General features: G+C 39.8%; 1 protein-coding gene across 7 annotated transcripts; it reads left to right on the top strand.

Moving 5' to 3' along the window:
• Positions 1-1,478: 1,478 nt before the first annotated feature.
• Positions 1,479-22,819, top strand: LOC146497035 (uncharacterized). 7 transcript variants are annotated; one of them, XM_085140676.1, is made up of 5 exons: positions 3,813-4,368; positions 12,229-12,278; positions 12,324-12,356; positions 12,405-12,613; positions 19,903-22,819. In XM_085140676.1, the coding sequence occupies exons 1-5, from the start codon at positions 4,294-4,296 to the stop codon at positions 21,627-21,629; spliced, it is 2,094 nt and encodes a 697-aa protein (XP_084996802.1). In that variant the 5' UTR covers positions 3,813-4,293; the 3' UTR covers positions 21,630-22,819. The 7 variants fall into 7 exon arrangements, with proteins under 7 accessions (XP_084996804.1, XP_084996803.1, XP_084996800.1 ...); XM_085140674.1 differs by having other exon boundaries at positions 3,811-4,368; positions 12,229-12,356; XM_085140672.1 differs by having other exon boundaries at positions 4,070-4,368; positions 12,324-12,613.
• The last annotated feature ends 533 nt before the right edge of the window (positions 22,820-23,352 follow it).

Below are 23,352 nucleotides of genomic sequence, written 5' to 3'. Positions count from 1 at the left end.
TCCCCGTCTCTGTCAGTCCCTGCATCCCTAAATGCCTCCAGTTGTCCCGAGTTCTCTCTGACTGCCTCCTTGGTGTATTTAAACCCCTGTTCCTCCCTGTCCTCATCGTCTGTTGTCTTCATCTCCATTATCAGTCATCATAATTTTACCCTCTCTGTGCAAGTCTGCAAATTTCTTTATTAAATCATAAGTTTCTTAAATCCATCAAGTCTCTCTGTGCCTGGGTCCTCGTCACAAAACATGACATCACTGTTTTGTACATTTTAACACAATTTAATCCCCACATTTGTGAAAGAATAGCAAAACACTTTTTTTGAAAAGTCTGTAACAAAACCATCAAATCTGATCAAGGTTATTTAAATGCTGTCAAAGAAGAATGGATTGGAATTTTAAAAAAATACATATCCTAACCTTAATTACTGGGGAAAAATTATAAATGATGCTCATAGTGAGTAAAAAGTAAACTGTGTGCATTTTTTGGACAGAGATTCACTTCTAAAGTGTATGTATAATACAATACAGATACATAAAAAATACACTCCAAAAATAGAAGAGTCCTTGAAATATACAAAATATTATTAGAAAATGGCGACACTTGGCCTTCGGTACAATGTATACAATGTATGAAAAGATCTTTACTGCAGATACTACTATGGCTCTGCAGATTTTTTTCTTTTCTTTTAACCTATGTCGCCTCACCTTGAGGTTGGTAAATCCGTCTGTCACATTTTGGTGGTCAAGTCTCTCACGCATCTCTTTCCCAACTGACATCACAGCCAGGTGCTGGAGTCTGCTTTGACCCATGGTCCTCCTCAGCCAGGTATGGAGCTGACTCAAGACACTAAAAGACCTTTCACAGCTGCAGCTGCTAACTGGGTTTGTTAGGGCAACCTGAATAACAGTTTTCAGTTTGGGGAAGATCTGATTATCCAGAAGATTGTACAATGTTAACATATCTGGAATGGCACCAGCCTCACTCTTGAGCTTTATAAAGTCTTTGGCAACCGTGACTTCCTCTGACTGAAGCTCAATATGGTAATGCAGTGCCAGGGCTGACAACCCAGTTTGTTTTGCAGATTCTGTATAGCAGCTTTAATATAGGGAGAACACAACTTCCAGATTGTATGAGTTGTTTGTATTAGTTGTTTGTCTTTCTTTTTCTTTGCCAGTTTAACAGTTACTGTTTTGCCTGTTAGTACTCCCTGTCTGTTTTCTTACCTGGTACTTCCTGATCTCGTACTTTGTCCTCATGTTCCCCTCTTTCCTCTCTCCCTCTTTGGACTGACAATCTGTACACACACACACGCACACGCACACACACACACACACACACACACACACATACAACAGGAGTTATAAGGTTAATGGGCATCCAGTCAGTTAGTTAGTTAGTACCTTGGGTTCAATATCAGCACATGCACATATGGCAAAATAACCAGTTTCTTTCATTACATTTCAAACAGGACAGTGGCAGGCAATGGACAATGTTAAGTTTTAGATTTTAAATAGGCTGTATACATTTCAATGAGATCAACAGGGCAGTCAAATATCGCTAATTTTACTACAGAGCAAACTTCGTCGGAAAACACGTTTTCAACTAGGGCTGCCACAAACGATTATTTTGATAGTCGACTAGTCACTGATTATTTTTGCAATTAGTCGACTAATCAGATCATCATCCATTGGATGTACAGCGTACAGCTTATTGCACCAGCAGCATCTGCTCTCATATAACTATCATTAGCTTACAGCTTTAAGTGTTTAAGGTATGTGCTAACTAAAAATAAAGACAAGATGATAGTTTATTAAATTTTAATGAAATTTGCAGATTGTTTTGGTGAAGTTTAATAAACTCCTTGCTATCTAAAATATAACAGGACACCGGAGTATATTCTCGAGCATCTCACACTTCTGATAATCAGCTGTCTGCTTGACGTTTATTCAGCTGTGTAAAAACTATAACTTTAATCTCAGCCTAACCGATTTACTCAGGAACAAATAAAATACTAAAAAAAAAGCCAAACAATAACATTTTTAAGTTATCTAAGTGACTTATATATGTTTAACCTGAGTAGCGAAAGACCGCAGTGGGTTTGAAAACGATTTGCCAGGAGTCTCACGGGCTCTAGTTAGCCTAGCCCCCGGCTAGCTATCGAGCTAGTGGGTAACAGACGTCTCTGAAAACGTCGGAGCGCTTTTGAAAATATGTGGTGTCTTGATAAACTGAGCAGATATTTGAGGTTTACACAGCTACATTCTCGCCTGAAAATATGCTAAACGTTTATTTTGTGACCCAGAAAGAATAATAAGAGTAACATTAAAACTAACTAGCTGCCGCCATTGTTGGAGACTGAGCTGGGCTGTGCTATGAATTCTGGGACACAGCTTCTTCTTCTTCTTCGGGGTTTAACGGCAGCTGGCATCCTTGTACATGCAGTGCTGCCATCTTCTGTTTCAGTCCGTTATTACACTCTTAAATTCTTCTACTTGTTCCTGCGTCTTTTATGATCTTACAAAGCTTCAAACGACGCGTCGACTATTAAATCAGTCGTCGATGATTTTGATAGTCGACATAATCGTGACTAGTCGACTAATCGTGGCAGCCCTATTTTCAACACAGCAGGTTACCTGGTGTAATGTTTTTCAGTTAAAAAGAAACATGGTCTGACTCCTACCTAACTATATAAAGAGTAACTGAAAGTTAAATGCAGCTAATATGTCCTGTTTTAAGCCAGGCACTTCCACCTCTGCTCCGCTGCGTTTCAGCCACCATGCTCTGGCAGCAACGGCGCTAGAGCGAGTAGGAGAGAGCCGAGCTGGAACAAACCATTTTGGGAGGGGGGAGGGGTTATTTACACTTTTGTTGTTAAAATGTTCCATCTCAATTAAGTACTGTATGCTTTTTATACTTTTAGTAGTGTGTCCCACAAACAGCAAATATTTTCAAAAATAGTAAGACATCTTTGGGGGTGCTTTGATTCATTTTGGGGGTGCTGAAGCACCTCCAAAACTGGGCTAAAATCGCCCCTGGCACATGTCATGTGATGGTCCTAAGTCTTCTGACTCAGTGTTTGTGGTTAATTTATATTTTTTGATTATTTTTACTCATGGGTTTTGGTTCTCTTTGTTGTTTTCCGCTTTTGTTATATTCTTCGTCCTAGGATTTAGGTTTCTGTTACTTTGTCTTTCCCGTATTCCTCGTCGAGTCACTATGTCTCAACTTCTAGTCTGCGTCTTTGTGATTGTCTCATGTTTCCTGTTTTATTTTGACGGTCTCATGTCCTATGTCAGTGTATCTAGTTTTGCGTCCCCATGTCTGATCATGTCTAATTAGTCCCAGCTGTGTGTCCCTCCTGTTTTCCATTCCCTCGTCACTCCCTTGTGTATTTAAGCCGTGCTTTCCTTTGTCCTTTGTTGTGTTGTACCACTCCCTGTGCTGTGTGTGAGCTCTGTGTCGCCTCTTAAGCACTGGATTTAATGTTTTCCATGCATCTATTAAATTATTATCCATTAATAAATTAATCATGTCATTGTGTCGCTTTTCCCTAATTTTGGGGGACATCTATCCATCACTCATTTGTTCCAATCACCACCCACGAGAAAACAATCAGCAATACAATGTTTTAAGATCTGATACCACCTTAGTGACCTCTTCAAGGAGAGTTTTGTTTAGTCAGTCATTGTTAAAGTGTTACGTGTTAAAGCATGTCGCCACTCCTCCACATCAATTTCATGGTTGAAGAGAATCCTCTCACATTGTGGGATAAGCGATGGACGGAGGGAAATCTACTGCAGTCACAGAAATCCTAAACTTGGAGGAGTGCGTCAGCCGTAGCCAACTTGAGAGAAAAGGGCTCAAATGCAGGATGCAGACGGAGCACTGGCAACATTTAAGTGACAGTTAATTTACAAAACAAGTGTTTATACAACGAGGCTATTCAACTGTGAACTGTGGGCAGTGAGTATAAACTTGTGCCAAAACTATGGAGCACTTATGCAACCTGAGCTATGCAAACAACAAGAGAGACTTCAACTGTGGAAACTGCAGTTCTTTGATTTTGGGGCCAAAGGGAGAGTCAGACTGGATGGCAGGGTCCAGGGGGGGCGGAGTCACTGAAATAAGAGTAAATGGTTCCAGGACAATGCTGGCAGTTATTGGTTCTGAATGTTCCTTTTAGCTGCTTAATTGCCGCAAGTGGATCAGTAGCATGGAGGGGAGAGTGGTCTGGGTGAGTGATAAGGAATCCAAGACTCCTGACGCTGAGGCAGGCAGGTGTGTAGTGAGCAAAAACCATGACTATGAAGACTGTCAAGAGGTCCAGCGTCCGAATGCAGCTTCTATGGAGAGGATTTGTATCTGGTAATCTGGTGAGTAGCTATGAATGAGAGGTTCAAGGTAATTTACTATGATATTTACAAAACGCACTGATGGCCTGCACTAACTGTGGTTAGCTGAGAATCTGAGAGCGCTGCCCTTATAAGTCGACAGCTTAATTACCCACAGGTGAGAGCAGGAACACGGTGGCTCCTCCCAGAGGTGGACCTGTCGGCTCTGTGGAAAAACACTGGCACTAACACAGACCATGGCTGGAGGAGGAAAGAAGGAAAGAAGTTCCACTGTTCCATGTTTAATTTATTAGGCTATGGGACAGATTTACAAAACAAGTTAAATTATTGTGTTATTATATGTGTTATTGATAGGTTTGTAGCTTAAACCTATTCGCTGGAACGTTCAAGACAAAGCAAGACACGAGTAGGCAAAGTTCTTTATGTTTCTCGTGCACGGGAGAGAACTGGACGAACGCTTGACCCCAGTTGCTCTCGTTCGTTTCCCCGTAACACTGCTCTTTTATTTAGGTTACGTGAATATACATAGGTTCATTAACATATGACGTCTACATACACACAAAGAGTACCTTGCCTGCCCGTTGTGTAAGTGTGTGTGTGTGTGTGTGTGACTTTCCTAAACCTGCTGGTCTGGAAGTCCAGCAGTTCATCTAAACAAAAGGCACTTAGACTAAAACAGATATACATGTGTTATAAAACAAACACTCTTAGTAGCAACTATCGCAGCCAGAACAGACATATGACATGACTTTTTTAGTGCTGTTTTTTTAAATTTGTTGTAAGTTGTATGGCATAGATTTTGTATTTCCCAATTGTATGACTCACTTAAATATATTTGTCCTGAAAGTAAAACACCTGCAAATACACATGTCATCAGGGTAACTGCAAAAACACTCTTGTTTAAAACGTTGTCACTGAAACAGAACCTCTTTAATGAATCCAGCAGCTTTATAGTATCAAAAGAAGACTTTGCACTGCTACAGATGTTAGCAAATCAGGCCTTCAATGCACCTTCTTTAAAATCTCAATCTTTTTAATGATGTGATATTTTTCACATGTTGTTCTCACTTATATGACTTACATAAACTAACAGGGTTTGAACATGTGGTGCACATTATGTAGTCTGTCTTCTTGTAGTTTTAACATGGCGCAACGCATCACGTAAGGGCGTTCGACTTCAGCACCACTCTTCTCTTTTCCTAACTTGTTATCAATTCTCCTTCGTACCTTTGTCTCCATTTAAACAATATGGAGGTCAAGGAAAAGAGGCTAGGAGATAAACAGATTGTCTTCCCCTAGCCCTTTGTCACACCATCCTGTTCCCCTCAGACTGTTTCCTGTGCGTCGTGGCCATTATGTTTCCTGCAGTTTCCCTAATTCCAATGTTTCCCTCGCATTTCTCTGTTTGCTCATGGATTTGGGTCACTTTCAATAAAAAGATTTTCATGTAATCCCAGACTCTACATCTGGGGTCCTCAGTCTACATGAAAAAAAGTGATTTGACTTGTCAGTAAAAATCTGAAACATGATCTGTTCCAATCAAAGCAGCCAAATGATCTGGGATTTTATGTGTTTCAACTTACACGGACAAAGATTTAAATACACTTTTTACTTGAAGTTACATTCTAAATATGCTATTTTTATTCAAAAAATCCTCAGATTTCATTTCATATCATTTCTGTTCAATTTCAGCTTTAATAGTCACCTTTAACAATTAGAAACAGGGGTCGAAGGCATTTCAAGTTTATAAATGTAGCACAAAACTTTTATAAAAGGTTTAAAAAACATTTAAAAAGGTCCTAGAAATGGTTCAACATGGCCACTCTCTCTCATACTGCTTTACTTCTTACAGTGAAGCAGAGCCTGATAACCCTCCCTCTTCTTCCTGCTGTCTAAATCAGCACCTCCTCTGTTTACACATTTCTTCGTTTTCTCCCTTTTAACTCTCCAGTTTGAAGATAGGTGCAACCAAAATGTGGTGACGTGTAAGGGCTGACAGGCCCCATTCACATGTTGTTTCAATCAGAGCTCAGATTAGTTTCAGTTATAAGGAAAACAAACTCACACAGTCACTGACACTGAGAGGAGAAATGGCACAGAAAGGAGTTCAGCTGGACCAAGATCTGTTTGGATCTACTGAAGGATCCGGTTACTATTCCCTGTGGACACAGCTACTGCATGAACTGAACTAAAAGATTCTGGGATGGAGAGGAGGAGAAGAAAATCTACAGCTGCCCTCAGTGCAGACAGACTTTCACAGCGAGGCCTGTCCTGGTGAAAAACACCATGTTAGCAGTTTTAGTGGAGGAGCTGAAGAAGACTGGACTCCAAGCTGCTCCTGCTGATCACTGCTATGCTGGACCTGAAGATGTGGCCTGTGATATCTGCACTGGGAGAAAAATGAAATCCTCTTTAGTATCTTTGGCATCTTACTGTGAGAAACACCTTCAGCCTCATTATGATGTGGTATTCCATTACTCCCCAACACTGCGTCTTACTGACAGTCACTGAAGTGGATGTTTTACTGTCAGATCCACCAGAAGCAAAGACCAGAGCTGAATTCTTAAAATATTTATGTGAAATCACACTGGATCCAAACACAGCACACAAACAGCTGTTATTATCAGAGGGGCACAGAAAAGCAATAGTAATGAATAAGCCTTATCCAGACAGATTCACTGAACACTGGCAGATCCTGAGTGGAGAAAATTTGACTGGATGTTGTTACTGGGAGGTGGAAAGGAGAGGCATAGGAGTTTATGTAGTAGCTGAATACAAGAATATCAGCAGAACAGGGAATGAATGCTGGTTTGGACACAATGACAAATCTTGGGCGCTAAGTCATTAAATGGTAAATGGCCTGTATTTGTATAGCGCTTTACTTAGTCCCTAAGGACCCCAAAGCGCTTTACACTACATTCAGTCATTCAGTCATTCACACACAGGTGATGGGAAGCTACATTGTAGCCACAGCTGCCCTGGGGCGCACTGACAAAAGCAAGGCTGCCGGACACTGGCGCCACCGGGCCAGTTTTGGTACAACAACATCCAAACTCCTGTCTCAGGTCCTCGTTCCTCCAGAGTAGGAGTGTACCTGGATCACAGAGCAGGTATTTTATCCTTCTACAGCGTCTCTGAAACCATGACTCTCCTCCACAGAGTCCAGACCACATTCACTCAGCCGCTCTATGCTGGATTAGTCTATATTATGATAACTCAATCAATTTTGATGTCTTTGCTGAGTTTGTTAAACTGAAATAGACTGAGGTCTTTCCTGTTTTCATCAATTTAAATCTGTGTTTTACTTTTATTTTATTTTTCTTCCATCATTGTTCTGGCATCTCTGCACAGCACAGCGGTCAGATGTTAATCAAACATCATGGGTGATACCGCGACATCTTCTAGTTGTTGTCTGTTTATGGGGGCTGAAATGGATTGTAGCACTGAACTGTTTTAGGATATTTGATAATCTCTTCTCTCCCACGGTCCCTGAATGCAACACCATCGTTACACGTCATGACTCCTATGAACAATCTGACAGCGTGATATTACAGATATTGACATTTCTTTTTTAAAATGTATGGACATACCATTAGTTAGTCAGCTATTTAATTTCGTTTAGGACTAGCTTCAAACTGACCTGAAGAGAGCAGCAATGCGACGTTGATGCGTGTATTCTACCGGAAGTACAATAGAAGAAGAAAAAGAAGGAGAACGGAAATGACTTGCCTCTTTACTGCTCAACAATTCAGTCTTCGGCATCGGTAAGAGTTTGTCGAGGAGAGATTAGCTGCTGCTGAAGACGAAATCTTCTCAGATCTTCAGAAACGATCTCCCAGTATGAGGACGACGTCAACCGTGAGCACAGACTGGTAGAGACTAACCGGAAACTCGAGATAAAGTTACAAATAATAGGTACGTGAAAGTGTAGCGGTCTCAATGAACTAACACAAGAATCCGACTCATGCAGGATCCTAGTCAGATTTGTTGTTTTAGGCTAACAGACTAAAATCAAGGAGCAGCATCGAATCGTTTTTATAGAAGTAAAACAAGCGCTTCTCTTTTTTTAAAGCGGTAATTTTGCCCGGAACCTTTATTCGAGAAGTCGCGGTCAAGCAAGCCGCACCTTCAGTTGTGCTGCTCCTCTATTCCCGACATTGTGGTACGGGTGCCGAGTGACTAGCACAAAGGAACACGCGTCCATTCTGCAACTTTGAAACTGTTTTTATTTTACTTTATTTGCAGAACTATCGTTTTACTCCGCTGTCCCGTATAGGTTTTTATACATTATACGTTATAATACATTCATAATACATTATTAAACTATTTAAGGCTTGTAGTAGTGTATCTCGTAACTGTATTATTTAAGAAAAAAATGAGGCAAAATCTACTCAAATGTGTTGCCTTGTTTATAATGTTACCATCTATGAACTGTAGTTGCAGTAATCATGTTTGAATTGATGCAACAGTTTCACTGGATTCCTTTTCAGGTTGAAAATACATGAAATCCTTAAGAACCTTATTAGTTGTAAAATGTTCATCCAGCTCTTTCTGTTCGCAGTTAAAATTAAAAGCATTGTGAATATGGAGAAGTAATTTCCACATTACTTTTTTCATCTGATTTTTGGGGTTTTTCTCGGTATTATTGTAAGGCAGGGGTCTCAAACTCCAGTCCTTGAGGTGCCGGTGTCCTAAAACTTTGCCATGTGTCCCTGCCTGTTGCAGCAGACCTGAATAAAATTATAAGGCCATTAGCAAGAGTATAGAACGTCACTGCATGCTGAAGCAGCAACCCCTAACCTCTTAAGTAAATATAAGTGTTTGGAAAAATGTACTAAAAGTATTTTTATTGCACCATGTTTATTCACTCATGAGCTCCTGTAACACAAATCAAATGGCTGAATTGCCACATCAGCATACAGTCAAGTTCTATAGTCTTACGAATGACCTACTAATTGCATTCAGGTAAGTTGCAATAGGGACAAATGGAAAAGTTTCAGGACCCCGGTCCCTGAGGGCTGGAGTTTGAGACCCCTGTTGTAGGGTCTTTACCTCACAATATAAAGCACTGTGAGGCGGCTATTTTTACCATTTAAATTCCTATATAAGTTGAATTGAAATGACTTTATTTGAGAAGACTTTGTTTGGTGTATTGTTTTGTATAATAAAGTGACAACAGAAAAGTGTACTGTAATATGGGGAGATGATAACCATGAACGGAGTCTGGGTCAACCTGACTCGATACTCGCTGCAGTTGTGTTGTGTTTGTTATTGTGAAAACTAATGTAACTGCAGTTCAGACATGGTAATATTCACACATTATGTGATTTGAGTGGACCTTGCTTTTATTTTTTTCTAAAACCATACAGTTAACCTGAAAAGGAATATAGTAAAACTGTAACCTTGAGCAGAATTCATGTAATTTTAATTTAAATATAGGGATATAATACATAGGTTATGAGATATCATATATAATGATGTTATGTATGATAGTTGGGGCCATAGCTGCAGTGATGAACTGAAACATGTACAAACATACAAGTATATACAATGTTTAAGACAATTTGTAACATTTTGTGACATGCTGAGTATTCTAATAAGATAAACTGTGATATATTACTTTTTTCGAACTGCAGATTTAGTTCAGTTGTGAGACAGCAGTCGCCAGTTCCCTGTGATATAATGAGTCGCCATAGTTGCATATGAATCTGCAATGTCCACGCATTGCAAGATAATGCTAATCTTTCTACTATCCTCAACTTTACACTTCATTTATTTCTATTTCATTTTAGAACCTGAATTTGGCTTTATCCACGAAAACACACGGCAGTGACTTATGCCTGAGCTCCAGTGTCTTAAACATGCAGCAAAAACCACAGTGTCTCAAATCTGTCTGCCTGTCACAGTCTCTCTCTCTCTCTCTCTCTCACACACACACACACACACACACACAGTAAATGCAACAGTAATGTGCCACAAAAATCAGTATTATCAATAGCGTCATTTCAGCTTTTGATTAGCTTTATGGACAGCAGCAACAGTCAGAAAATGGGGAACGGACACAGCTTGTGCTATAAACTCCAATCCCCCTCTTCAGTTACGCTACCACAGTGTTGTTGTGTTGTTGACAACCCTGCTCATATCCACAGTCAGGGCAGTATACTCATCCTGTTGTGTTGCATGGGATGAGCCGTTATGTTTATAGTATTCTGAGAGAATTTGTGTCTTTCCTATTTGTTAAAAACATCCATAATAAGCCCATGTATTTGTTTAAAACACAGATGGCACTTTTGTGATTTGTTTCTGATGCTTTCATCTTTGTTTTGCCAACTTCCTGAGCTGCTGTACTCACTAGAACAGCAACAACAGACTGAAAAGCAACTGATTTTATTATCCCAGCATTAAAAGGTTCACTTTGTATTTGCAAAAATAATAATGATAATATATAAGATTATTTATATAATAATAACGTATCAATATTTAGTGTCCCTGCATCGATAAAGTATTGCCTTACTCCTTTTAGAGATGCACTTATGTGTTGACTCATGTACCTATTTAGCTAGGTTGGTGGGACGAGCTTCCATGTTGTGTAGACGCAGGTAATCAGCTGGTAGCTCAATGGCGGCGTTCTCTGCCCTGTGTTAGTCAGTCTGGGTGAGTACCTGCTGTTATGACCACATTTATTTGTGCTGTTAGCGTCTTCAGATGGTAGGTGTGGATCACCTCAGGTCCATAATGTTGACTGCCTCTTTTTCTGGGAGGTTGCCGTGGTCTGCTCTCAGGTCCACAAGTCACTTAACGCTCGTGGTATACAACATCTCTTTCTCCCAGATGTTCTTCCAGTATTGCTCAGTTTTAGCTCTGGGTGCCCTCTTATTATTGTTCCCTTGTAGCTGAGAGTACACCTGACTGATCTTTGGAGAAGAGGCCATTTACTCTCCCTTTGCTTGTCTCTTCAGCCTAGTGGCGAGAGGTGTGAGCTTTTGTTCTGCAGTTTCTAGAGCCTTAGTTATTTGCACCTTGTTGTATATCTTATTCATCCAGGACCTGTCGTTCAGTACTTCTGTTAGCTGACTAACCCCTCTGGGCTTCCCTGATTTTTGGCTTCCAACCTTCTTCTCCACAGGAGACTTTCTCTGCATGCGTTCTTGATCTCATACCCAAGTGTTTCTATTATTTCTGTGGCAGTGGCATATATGAGCTCATTTGTTTTAGTAACACTGGTAGTGGGAATGGTGAGCCGAGCTTTCTTGTCATCTGCAAGCATCGCCTATGATGAGACTTGTTAGTGAGGGAGTCATCAAGCGAGTAATGAATCCAAATGTGAAAAAAAAAAGTTTGGTTCAAGTTCTTATCAGTGTGTACCGAGTAGATCAGGAAAACAAAAAGAACATCTAAGAAGTGTCTTAGCAGAGCTTTATTTTTCAGCATTAGTGAAGCAGTGTAGGAACTTCTTGACAATGAACAACACAAAAAGACAGACAACATCCAAAGAAAAGCTTGAAGTGTCCTTCAAGAAGAACTATTCCTAAAGACGAAATGATGCAAACGCTTGACTGAGTTCAGAATAAAGGTGTTTATCACAAATATTGATTGTTAAGCTATTAGAGTAAGACAGGCTCTTTTTTTCCATGTATACACTATTTCTGTATTTTTCCATGTTTCAGTAAATCACTACAGCTATGACCTCATCGCTATCTTTAAAAAACGGTCTCTTATAAAACTGCAGAGAACATTTGATGCAAAATTGACTCTAATTACATATGTGTAGTATTCCCACATTTAAAATCTAATTCTGTTAGAGGTAATCCAATGGTTTTACTGCATTGTACTATGTCATCACATTACTAACCTTTTTCTTGTGTACATTTGTTCCCAAAGACCTCCCACAACAACATGACCAGCAAGGAGAACTCAGATCAACAGAAGACCTCCAACAACGTGAGGATTAAGGAGGACTCAGATCAACAAAAGACCTCCAAGAACGTGATCATTAAGGAGGACCCAGATCAGCAGGAGACCTCTGATAACAACAAGATGTTTAAGGAGGACCCAGACCTGCAAGTTTGTAACCAGGAGAGGAACTCCAGTCTGGAGAAGGAGAACCCAGAGCCGACACAGATTAAAGATGAACAGGAGGAACTCTGCATCAGTGAGGAGGGAGAGCAGCTTGTAGTGAAGGAGGAGGTTGATGGTATCATCGTTTGGACTGGTAAAGAACGGCTTAGTCTTCTGGATAAAATCTGGAAACCAAAAGAAAACTTGGGTATGTACAACTAAAAAGTTCTTAATGAGATGACACAGGAATATGTTTCTTAATAACTTTGACCTTAATCAGAGCTCAAAGTTTCTTATTTGTTTACAGGCACAGGAAATTTTTAAGGGAAAACTGCAATGAGTAGAGCAGGAGCAGGAGTGGGGGAACTCCAGGCCTCAAGGGCCAGTGTTCTGTACCTGACAAACCATCCTACCCGTTGTTTCTGCACATGCGCACAACACAAAATTAAGTGGCAAATCGTCCTACCTTTGTTAATCTGAGCTAGAAACATACTTTGACTGGTAAAATGACGTGACAAACCATGCTACCTTTCTGAATGTTACCTACAAGTATACTCTGATGGGCAAAGTTAAGTGGCAAACAGTCATACATACTTAAATTTGTGCTGGAATTACTGTGTGACAGCAGAAATGTGCATAAACTACTTACGGTAGGACGTTTTGCCAAAGTAGGATGGTTTGTCAGAACACCAGTATCCTGCAGGTTTTAGATATCAATCTGGGTCAACATACCTGAATCAAATAATTAGTGCATTAACAGGCCCCTGGAAAACCTCAAGACATGTTGAGGAGGTAATTTAGCCGTTTAAATCAGCTGTGTTGGATCAAGGACACATCTAAAACCTGCAGGACACCGGCCCTTGAGTTCCCCCACCCCTGGAGTAAAGTTTAGATTTTACTACAGCATTTTATTCAGTCTGAGTACAGTACTTTGGTTATTTAATTTGAATCATTTAAATCAGCGGTCTCCAACCTTTTTTGCGCCACGGATCGGTTTATGCCCGACAATATTTTCACGGACCGGCCTTTAAGGTGTCGCAGATAAATACAACAAAATAAAACTAGTACCGGTACCGAAAAAAAAAGAAAATTTATTCATAACACGTGAAAAGACCCAGGAAAACCGAGTAAACGATAAAAACGATAACAAAATAACGCTGAAAACCGATAAAAACCCTGAAAACTATACATTTCACACCTGAGCCTCAACTCTCGCGGCCCGGTACCAAACGACTCACGGACCGGTACCGGTCCGAGGCCCGGGGATTGGGGACCGCTGATTTAAATGACTTATTTTTATCGATCTGATGTCTGGGCATTTTTCTCAGAAAATCTGAAAACCATCTAAGATGAGGTGATGTTGCTAGTCCTTTTAAAACCATCTTGGGAACTGAGAGGAGTTGGACTCGGTGCAACTGTGGTGACAGCTTGGTTTCATGTTTACTCCTGGTGGGAGTTGAACTGACAGGGCTTCCCTTTGTCACCAATTCTCTGACCAGTTGATGTGACTATTTTTGGGTTTTATCATCCAACTTGCATTTGTAGCCAAGTGTGAAGTGTTTGGAAAGATAACTAGCACCTTCAAAATGAGGTCATGGTTCTCAGCCAGAAAGGGGTGAATGTCCATTTTGCGTCAGGGATGAGTTGCTCCTGCAAGTGGAAGAAGTTAGATATCTCAAATGTTCAGGAAGTGAGGCAGAGTGGAGCGGGAGACTTGAAGGGGAATCCGTACTGCTTTTGCTGTGCATGCTATATCTGTTGTGTGGAGGTGATGGGAAATGAAAATGAGCATCTTCTGAAGGGTATATGGGCTCTATGATAGAGAAATTAGGAGTTTGGTCAGAAGTGCCTCTCCACCTCTGTATTGAAAGGAGCAACTTTAAAGTCCTCAGGCTTTTAAAACCCTTTAAGCCCTAACCCGTCGCTGGTGACAGGTTTTTTCAACCTACCGTAACTTTTGAACAGTTCACACAATTGAAAAAAATGGCAACAGTTTCTGAAAGCAGAGGTTCTGCACTTTCTATTGAAATTAGGTTCATTATCCCAGGCACAGGGTGAACGCAACCCTGTGAAAACGAAGGTTGGTTGACAGAAAACAGAGTCAGCAAGTATAACAGAAATTTTTTTCTTTCCTTTTTTTTTTTGCTGGGGTGGGGTGGATTTCATTCATTCATGTTGAGGACTACAGCAGGGATCCGTGCCATTTGTGGCCAAAGTCGAGGCCGGTGCCATGTACATCGGAAAGGCCGTGGAGTTGGTGGTGATGCCTCTCGCAGCCGGTCGCCACATCGTCCAGTGGCTTGGAGAACAGAGGCAGACCCAGATGATGCTGTCCCTCAACCACCAAGGTTCAGACCAAAGAGAACCCCTGGTATTCAACCTCCTCTCAATGCTGCACAATCCCCAGGTGATATCTTATCCAAATTTTTTGATGACGAAGTACTAAAATGCTTGTGTGAAAACACAAACAAGAATGCGGCAAAAAAAAAAGGAAAAGGGCAAAACGTTTGCATGGAAGGAAATTACACCAGAAGAACTCCAAAAGTACCTGGGCTTGTTACTTTACATGGCAGTCTGCAATTTTCCAAAAATGGTAGACATTTGGAGGAGTAACACAATTTTTCATGTTCCTTTTCCTGCCACTGTTATGTCCAAAGACCGATTTATGGCCATCAATTCTAACCTTCATATCAGTGATCCAGAAGAAGATGTTGCCTATGGCAAGAAAAAGGGCACCGAGGACTATGACACATTTCACCAGGTCAGACCTCTCCTTGAGATGATGAGAAGTCGTTGCATGAGTAACTACCACCCAAAGCAGCACATTTCAGTTAAAGAGAGGATGGTTGCCAAGCCCACCAAGTGGGGGGTAAAATTTTTTGTTCTTGCTGATGTAAATGGCTACATCATAGACTTCAAGCCATACACAGCGAAATCAAAGTTGTCATCAGAGAAAGGACTCTCTTTTGATGTGGTTACATCACTAGTGGACAAAGACTCTCTGGGATCCGGTTATATTGTCTACTGTGATAACTTCTACACCAGCCCAGGCCTCTTCCAACACTTGAAAAAGCAGGGATTTGGGGCTTGTGGTACATACAGGGAGGGCAGACTGGGTATTCCATCCTCTCAGGAAAATGCTCTCCATAAAAGATCACCAAGAGGCTCCATTCGGTGGATCAGGGATGGTGACCTTTTATTTGTAAAATGGTTGGACAGTCGAGAAGTCGCCATCTGTACCACCGTCCACCCTGTGTACAGTGGGGACACAGTGTTACGCTGGCAGAAAAATGAAGATGGACATTTTGAGAGTGTTTCTGTCCCCAGACCGACAGCTGTGACCGAATACAATAAATACATGGGAGGAGTGGACACATCAGACCAGATGCTAGGAACAAATTCAGTCCTTTGCAAAACCAAAAGATCAAACATGACAGTTTTCCAGCATCTACTGGACATTGCAGTTACCAACAGTTTCATTCTTCACAAAGAGTTGTGCATCAGCAAGCAACAGAAGCACAAGACACGGCAGGCCTTCCAGGAGGAGCTCGCTGCACACCTCCTAGGTGTTTGCTTGGATGGCAAGCCTGAGTTCCCAAGTCAAGGACACTTTCCTGTCCCTACGAGCACTAGAGATATGGGAAAGAGGCACAGGGCAACCTTGGGAAGGAAGCAGTGCACTGTCTGTAAGAGGAGCACTCCTTGGAAATGCCAGCAGTGCAATGTAGGCCTTTGCCTGCAGCTTGAAAGGAACTGCTTTTTGGAGTTACACCAGAGGCCAAAAATGTCTGGACTTGCTTAGAAAAAAAATTAGAGGCCCCCCAGAAACAAACAAACAAAAGTTTACATATTTGTTGTTGTCTGTTTTATAGTTCAAATTGCAAATTGCAAATCTTTTTTTCATGTACATTCTGAGTACCTTATTCAGTAAAAATCTGTAAAATTTCATGTTCCTGTTTTGTGGTTTCCTGTTATTATTCTCTGTTATTACACAGTTATAGCATACAGTAAAGCAAAACAACTACCAGATGTTGAAGGAAATAGTAGTCCTAAAAAAGGGACAAACCACATACTCACAGCAGATTTTATGACACTTCCACAGCTAAAACAACAAATTAATTCTGGCAGCCTGTTTAACATTATACGGTTTAAAGGATGCCTCCACGACACCTTCTAGGCAGTGAGTTTTGGACATATCCTACTTGGGAGGAGTCCCCGGGGTAGACCCAGGACACTGTTGCTTAGGAACGCTAACAGTGGTCCCCTGGAAAAGTTGAGGTTTCTATCCAAATAAAAGCAGAAAGTGGAGTTCAAATAATTAGTTTATGTTGTTTCCATTCTTTAAAAATTAAAAATTGGGACTTATTATTGCCCAAACATTAATTTTTTTTTTTGAAAAAAGGCTGTAAAAATTTCCACATTGTACTGTGGAAAAATATCAAAAAAGAAGTGCTACTCCTGCTTGATGCATTAAAATGTATAGCAACTTTGTACAATTTATTCTGATGCATTAAAATGTATAGGAACTTTGTACAATTTATTCTAAATAAATGAATAAATATTAGGGGTGGGACTCGATTAAAAAGATTAATCTAGTTAATTAGAGGCTTTGCAATGAAAATCTCAATTAATCACATTTGCTCGCACAAGAAAAGTTTACCCTAAGCTCAAATGTTGTTGTTTTTTTGTTTTTTTTTATTTAAAAGGGTTTTAGCGGGTAACAGAATCAAATTATGGACATGGAGATGAATGCTGTAAACTCAAACTCTTTTAATTTCTGAGAGAAAAAAGTATTTAAACTGAATTTCAGTTCAAAACAGAGAAACAAGAACTTAAACAGACTTAAAAATAAAGCATTATTTTAAGTACTTAAATACATTTTCAAAATCGTATTGTCTTTAAATAGTAATACAAACTTCAACATAAAGTGCAGTTTTTCTTCTTAATAAAAAAATAAGGCAGAAACATTAAAGGTTATTTAACCAGCTTCACCTTTAGACTCTGAGTAACCGTAGCCAAAATTATTTTGTACATTAGGCTAAAACAGTGTGATCATTGAACATTTTAGTGCAAAAATCAACAAACCTATTTGAGTCACAATACCTCTATGCTTAGTTGCTGTCTGTCTCTTTCAGCCAGTTACTTAGACAAACTACCCTGTTCACATTTTCAGAGCTCAAGTCAGCTCTCTTTTTTTGTTACTATGTGACCTGCAAGTGGGGAACACTCTCACATGGGACTCTCACGTGGCAAGGACATACAGCTGTGGGTGGGTCCCTGCTCGACTCGACCACCAGTGCAGCGGTCAGTCTTTTTCACTGATGGTGTATTCTGCTCTGTACAAACTCATGGCCCTGGTACTCAGGGCTTCCTCATCTGAGTCAGAGTCCAAAGACAATGAAGAGAGGAGGAGGCTCTTTGTCTTTGCTGGCTCCTTTGTAGTGGCATCTTTACACTTTAAGACACTATAAATCTTTAAAGGGTGGGTCAAGCACAGTAGCTATCTTGAGGCACTGATGGTTGAGTGTTGCTACACATTGGGATATGTCCTTTGTGAAGGATCCTAAATTTCACCATGTAGTTTGATTCATCATCGGAGACCTCCATGGTGTGAGGCAGATGGCAGAAAGCAGGTAAAACCACTGGACATGAGACATGTCTCACCTCTAAGAAGTTCAGTCACAAACCTGTAGTAGACAGTTCAAGAAAGTGAATATTAATCCACACAGTAATTGTCAACTATAGAACTTTTTGAAGAAACAGCAACAATAAATTGAAAATAGTTTTATTTACTTGCATGACTTGAAGACAGTCAGCTTTTGGAGTTTTACTGGCTCAGATGGAGTTTGTCTGATTCGATTGTTTGTCTAAAGCAGCAAAAACAGCCTCTTGATTCTTTAGTAGACAAGAAACCATATCCAGCTTTGAATTCCACTGTGTGGAAACATCCTGTGTGAGTGGCTCTTTTTGTTGCCCCAGTCGTGTTTGCTCGTGGTGTAGTTCCATCGTATTAGCTAGGGGTGGGGGAAAAAATCGATACTGTGTAGTATTGTGATATTTTGTTTGCTAATAATGTATCGATACAGGGACAGCAGAAATCGATATTTTGTTACAAAAACAGTTTTTGTGGACTGGAACATGCTCTGACTTCAGAGCATGTTGATCCTTTTTCTGAGCATCCTGACATTCCTTCACTGTCCAAATGTGTTCAACTTTTTTTTGGCAGCAATAAACATGACAGTTTACTTATTTTAATTTAAGACATGTTTTATTTTAATTAAGTTTAAAACTTTTTTATTTAATGTAAAATTATATTTTGTTTTAATTTACTTTCAAATTCTTCAGTTGCTGAAGGGGCTGCATAGTTTTCATAAACTGCATAGTTCAGAATAGCTATAATTGTACCAGATGGTTGCGTTCAATTAAGTTGGACTAGACTGTAATACAAACCGTTCAGTTTGTCAGCAATAAAACTGAAATGAGAGAAAGACTGAGTGTGAGACTTTGATATTAGATAAAATGAATATTGATAAAGTTTACCTTTATGTACAGAATCTGAATATCGCAAAATATTTTTAAAAATTGCAATATCATATCGTGCGTTAAGTATTGTGATAATATCGTATCGTGGGATGTATGGTGATTCCCACCTCTAGTATTAGCAGGACTGTGTGTAATGCATCTAATTTCACTTGCTTTTTCAGTGTCATAAAGCTGTTGAATTTACCTGAATAGTCTTTCAGGTGGAAAGTTGGATCAACTGATGCTAACTGTTGTCCGATGTTGACTTACTAATGTCGGTCCTGAAGCCAGTCATTTCATCAAGTTTGGGCTGCTGGCACCTTTTGTTGGTACTTAGACTGCTAGCGCTAACAGCTCCCACAGTTTCTGTGCTCGCTGCAACATGTTTTGCATTTAGATGGTACTGTAAGCTTGAAGTGATTTGGTGGTATGCAAACTCCTTTGTGCACAGTTTGCACAAAACCAAACTTTTATCAAGGCTTTACTTAGTAGTCTTTTGGAAAGGAAGTTTGCCTGCGATCAGTCCTAGCAGCATGCTTTCTTCTGAGTCTTCCATTTTTGTAGCTGTTTGCATCAGTGTAATCGTATACCAGGAAATCATGACATGGACAAAACTTCCGATTTGCTTGGAACGCAAAGTGCGATTAAATGCTTTAATTTTTTTAACGCATTTCTCTTTTTTTCAAATTAATTAATTGCAATTAAAGCATTAAATTCACCCCTAAGAAATATAAAAAGTAATAAGTAGAAGAGAAAAATCTAAAATGTGTCAGAGAAATACATAGGTATATACTGATTTTAAAAAAACGATATTACTGCAGAGTGGAGAATTACAGCTAAGGGCTTTTGTGAGGATGTAATAAATAGTTTTTACTCTTTAGAACTTTTTCCACCTTCATAACTGAACTTCCGATGGCAAATTACATGATATTTACTCAAATATGTGTGTGTTTTCTATCATTTTTGTCTATGCAGACCTCCCACTACAACATGACTGTAAGGAGGAAGAAGTACTCATAGACCAGCAGGTCTGTAACCAGGAGAGGAGCTCCAGTCTGGACCAGGACTCAGAGCCCCCACAGATTAAAGATGAAAAGGAGGAGCTATGCATCAGTCAGGAGGGAGAGCAGCTTGCAGTGAAGCAGGAGGTCACTCCAGGAGCAAACACTGACCTGCTCCTTTCTTGCAAGTCTTCTGAAACTGAGAGCCAAAAACAGGAAGAAAGCAAGCATGTGCTCTCAGGATTGATTATACATTTTGAGCTGAAGAACACATCACAACAGACAAATAGAAGTCAGAGTAACACAGTAGACACCTGTCTCGAATCAGAGAGTCAGGGTAAAATTGATACAAACAAAAAGCCTATAAAATGTGAAACTTGTGGAAAAACATTTCGGTTTGACTGCCACTTAGCAAAACATGCACGAGTTCACACGGGTGAGAAACCTTATACTTGTAGCAGTTGTGGAAAAAGGTTCACTCAGATGGTAAACTTGAAAATTCACATGAGACTACATACAGGTGAGAAGCCATATACTTGTAACACCTGTGGGAAAAAGTTTACTTTCTTGTCACCTTTCAAAATCCATGTTAAACATCACGCAGGTGACAGGCCATTTCCTTGTAGCATCTGTGGAAAAAGATTTGTTATAAAGGCGGGACTGGAAAGTCACATGAAAAGTCACACAGGTGAGAAGGCGTATCCATGTAGCACCTGTGGGAAAAGATTCTCACTGAAGTCAGGATTGGACAGTCACATGACAATCCACACAGGTGAGAAGCCTTTTTCCTGTAGCACCTGTGGGAGAAGATTCAGAAAAAAATCTATATTGGAAGGCCATTTAAGAACACACACCGGTGAGAAACCTTTCCCCTGTACCTACTGTGGGAATGTATTCAGTCGGCGGGTAAACTTGAAAACACACATGAGAAAACATACAGGTGAGAAGCCGTATTCTTGTAGTGAGTGTGGGAAAAGATTTAGTAGCTTTTCAGGATTCAAAAATCATATGAGAATCCACTCAGGTGAAAAACCATATTCTTGCAGCACCTGTGGCAAAAGATTCACTCAGCGATCAGGACTGGAAACACACCTGAGAATTCACACGGGTGAGAGGCCACATACTTGTGGAACTTGTGGCAAAAACTTCAGTGATTCATCAGCAATCAGAAAACATGTGAGAGTCCACATAGGTGAGAAACCACATACTTGTGGTGCCTGTGGAAAAAGTTTCAGTGATGAGTTGAAATTCAAAAGTCATCTCAAAGTTCACACAGGAGAGAACTTGCGTTTCTGTAGTGTCTGTGGAAGAGGATTCACTCAGGTGAATCACTTGACAAGACATATGAGAACTCACACAGGTGAGAAGCCATATTCTTGTAGCACCTGTGGGAAAGGATTTGGTGACTTATCAGGGTTGAAAAGACATATGAGAATCCATACAGGTGAAAGACCATATTCCTGTACCACCTGTGGGAAGACTTTTAGTGACTTAACAGGATTCAAAACTCACACAAGACTTCACACGGGTGAAAAGCCATATTCCTGTAGTGTGTGTGAGAAAAGTTTTATTCAGATGATACACTTAAAAAATCATATGAGAAGGCATACAGGTGAAAGGCCACACTCTTGTAGCATCTGTGACAAAAGATTCAGTTATGCCTCAAACCTGAAAAATCACATGAAAAGTCACACTAGTTAAGTGTCCCACTCACTTAAAAAGATGACCTCATATGCATTTTATTTCCATAACATTAACAAACTGTACCGATCATGTATTCAATTTGCTGTCCTATTCTTATGATGAATGGCAGCAGTGTGTACCTGTCCTGTACCACTACACTTGCTGTTTTTCAGATAATCAATCAATAATTATCTTGTGGGGCAGTTTGACACCCCTGATGTAGCAGAAACCCTGATTTTATATTTGTCTGAATTTATTTTTGTTGTTGTTTTGTTTTAGGCTGTAGACATGACAAACATAAGTTGTAGATGTAGGTTGTGTTTTAAGAAATACCTTTCTTATAGAAAATCAAGGATAGATGAACTTCATGCTTTTTATAGAAAACTTTTAATTCAGTTGTTCAGAGTTTAGCAAGAAAGTGCCACACATAGGACAGAAATACGTCATTATGGACTTGACGAGCTATTCATATTAATGAAAATTAACCTTCAGTGTGTGTTGAACGGTTATGAGTTTTATGCAGTTCAAGTAAAGTTTTAAAAGTAATCCTTATATATTTTTCTGAGTAGTAATATCTAAGATATAAAGGAAACATAAATTTTGCCTTATTTCACACATTTTTCTTGGTTACTGATATTTTTTATATAAATGTAGAAGCAGATTTTTTTTTCTTTTTTGTACTATTTGAATAAACATGTCCTCGTCTGTGTTATAGTTCTTGTTTAGCAGCAGATTCACAGTTCAAACTGCATGAAAATTTTATCAATTTTGGTGATCATGTCAACAATTATTTGTATTGAATTTGATGTGAACTCAGTAACATAGGGTTTGACCTGCTTGATATGAAATATATTTACTCTATTGGTTTAATGTGCAGTCTAATGAGAGGGATGCATCGAAGTAACCAACTGAAATGATTAGAAGCAAACCTTTTGTGCAAATGTGGATTTAATATTTTTTTCAACAAGATGGGAAAAGTGTTTTTACCTTAGATCAAATTTTATAATGGTATTTTGGTTACAGGAAACTTGTTACACTGCAGGAACTTTGCATGAGTCACGGTTGGAACGAACCTGATATACTGAATACTGCACCTTGGCGCAGCCCCACAGTTCATCCTCCATCTGAAATGAGGAATTTTACTGAATTTTACTGTTTTGTCAAACTTCGCACATCTGTTGCAAAACAAAATAAACCATTAAAACCATCTTCTCGCTTCTCAAAAGTAATTCCTGGCATAAAAACAATACACACAGCTATTATCTGCTGTATTGTTTCATTAGGGATTTTCACAGCAGATCATCTGCTTACATCTGATTCATCTTGTGTTTCACCAACCCACTGCATGTCCTTCACCACATCCGTGAACGTCCTCTGCTCTGCTTTCTCCAGTTTTACCTTCTGTCTTTTAGTTAGTGTCAAATTTCCCAAACCATAAATCAAAGCAGGTCTCGCTTCCATCTTTTAAACCTTCCCTTTCAACTCTTGCAGCTATCCTTCTGTCACAAATCACCCTAACACTCATCTCCACCGAGATAATCCGAGTAAATACAAAATGCAATTTTAAACGCCCATTTTATTTATTAAGGAAGAAAGCTATCCAAACCTACCTGCCCCTGTGTGAAAAAGTAATTACCACTGCCCTCTCTCCTCCATACCTCCACAGATATGTCATCTGGACCAACTGCTTTTCCACTCATTATCCTTCATAGCTGCTGTAACCTACCCCTTACCAATCTCC

The sequence above is a fragment of the Neolamprologus multifasciatus genome, chromosome 18, assembly GCF_963576455.1.
Source record: "Neolamprologus multifasciatus chromosome 18, fNeoMul1.2, whole genome shotgun sequence".
Taxonomy (NCBI): domain Eukaryota; kingdom Metazoa; phylum Chordata; class Actinopteri; order Cichliformes; family Cichlidae; genus Neolamprologus; species Neolamprologus multifasciatus.
This window is presented reverse-complemented; position numbering and strand designations above follow the sequence as displayed.

Coding starts and splice junctions, on each gene's coding strand:
- LOC146497035 (XM_085140671.1), top strand. CDS start 4,294: ATGACTATGAAGACTGTCAAGAGGTCCAGCGTCCGAATGCAGCTTCTA. Junction 4,369..12,228: donor GATTTGTATCTGGTAATCTG/GTGAGTAGCTAT, acceptor TTGTTCCCAAAG/ACCTCCCACAACAACATGAC. Junction 12,614..19,902: donor GAAACCAAAAGAAAACTTGG/GTATGTACAACT, acceptor TTGTCTATGCAG/ACCTCCCACTACAACATGAC.